Here is a 1737-nt window from a genome sequence, read left to right on the forward strand (position 1 = left end):
CATCGGCCTGGAACTCATCGTCCTCCAGACGGTTGACAGTGCCCTGGAAGGAGGAGTAGAGGCCCATGTGCTGGAAGAGGGAGGGCTTGAAGCGGATGACGTCCTTCTGGGTGAGCAGGAGGCGGAAGTGGGTCAGCAGCCAGTCACAGGGCATCTCCTGGTAGAAGAGGAGGAGGAAGCGAGCCAGGCGAGGAAGGTCACTGGAGTGGTAGAGCTTACCGATGTAGCCCAGCTTGGAGAACTCCAGGGTGGCCCAGTTGGAGCCTTCCTGGGAAGCCAGTGCCTTGCGGATGGCCGTCAAGAAGGACTTGGCGCACCACACATCATCCTCAATCATCAGGTAGTAGGAGGAGAGGTTGGCAGCGAAGGCGAGGAGGAAGGCATAGTCCACGTTCTGCTTGGACCTGAACCTCACGCGCTCCTCCGGGTCGTTGTAGTTCCTCTTGAGGCCTTCCAGGGTGGGGTAAAGCTCGTGGGGAGCATGGATAAGCAGGAGCCGGCCCAGGAGGATGTGGGGAGCGAACCTGCGGGCGATGTCAGCAGCCACACGTGCATTCCACCTGGGGTCCGCGTCGGCCAGGTGCACCACCACCACCATTTCCTGCAGCTCCTCCTCCGTCGACTGCTTGAAGAGGGACTGGAGCGTGGCAGGGAGGTAGTAGCCACGCGGCCGCCGCACCGACGCGAGTCCCACCGCCAGGAATTCTGCAAGGTAAAGGAAGGGCATTGGCAGGCTGGGGTTGACCTGGGATGCACCACGGTGAGGTTTTTCTGTGCACGCCACAAGGAAGGGGCTGCAAAAAGCTCTGCATGGCCAACCCACGTGGTTAATGCTATTTATTGCCCTGTGTCTGAGGTCCTTGCTTGAAGCAGAAACCCCAGCGTCTAAGGAGGGTGCCCAAAATCGGCCCACGTGGCAGGGGGAGGACAGGATGAGAAGTCAGTGGCTCCTGTGGAGAAGAAATATTGGGAAAAGCACCTTAAAACCCACCAAATCTGGGGAAGGAACAGTGCAGCAACAGTCTATGGGACAGGGATGGCTACACATCCTGGAAGCATGGTCTTACCCTTCCCAAACCTCACAGAGATGCCGCCACACTGGGATGAAGCCTCCTGCCCTCCCCCAGCCCCGCTCTGGCTGCATGTGCTCAGCGAAGCAGCTTCTCTGGGTGCTGGCCAGCACAGCACCGTGCTCGCACTGCGCTCGTGTCAGTGGGGGCTGGCAGGCGCTGCCCTAAGCACCTTCCCATGACGGCTGCACGTGAGCCGCGTTCTGTGCGCCCACCCAAGAGCGTGACCCGTGCCTCCCACCCTGCAGTTGTCACGAGGGTTCAGCCCCACCATCTCCACCTTCCTGACTGGAAACTCAACCGCAGGGAGATGGATCTCAGCCACCCTCCCCACTGAGATCTGGGAAACCCAAAATGTCTGCAGTCACCCAAGGTTGGAGCACGCAGACTCTCCTCTGCCCCTCCGTCTCCCCAGACAGAGCAGCGACAGCTGGCTAGGGAGGAGCTCACCAGGTATCAGCAGGGCCCCCATCCCCAAAATGCTGGAAGCAGACCCTTCCCCACCCCGCAGCAGCAGTGATGGGGCAGGTCGTGCTGGGGTGTGCAGCTGCAGTGGGAGAGATGCAAACCCAGAGCCCAGCTCAGTCCGGGGTCCCAAGGCCACTCACTTTTGTGGGGGGACTGGGAGCCTGCGAGGAGGTGGTAGGAGGCGTTGTGGAGCGCAGAG

The 1737-nt window shown here is 60.9% G+C and overlaps 1 protein-coding gene across 1 annotated transcript in view; it reads right to left on the bottom strand.

Moving 5' to 3' along the window:
• Positions 1-4: 4 nt before the first annotated feature.
• Positions 5-1737, bottom strand: part of LOC104515806 (alpha-1,3-mannosyl-glycoprotein 4-beta-N-acetylglucosaminyltransferase C-like) — a gene marked incomplete at its 3' end in the record, with an annotated part of 2220 nt that continues 487 nt past the window's right edge. The window contains exons 3-4 of the mRNA XM_010159917.1: positions 1679-1736; positions 5-705 (exon numbers count right to left, since the gene is read on the bottom strand). Of these exons, the coding sequence (XP_010158219.1) occupies positions 5-705; positions 1679-1736 (759 nt within the window). The remainder of the gene's footprint in view (positions 706-1678; position 1737) is intronic.

Source organism: Eurypyga helias, unplaced genomic scaffold (genome assembly GCF_000690775.1).
Source record: "Eurypyga helias isolate BGI_N326 unplaced genomic scaffold, ASM69077v1 scaffold46749, whole genome shotgun sequence".
In the NCBI taxonomy this organism is placed as follows: Eukaryota; Metazoa; Chordata; class Aves; order Eurypygiformes; family Eurypygidae; genus Eurypyga; species Eurypyga helias.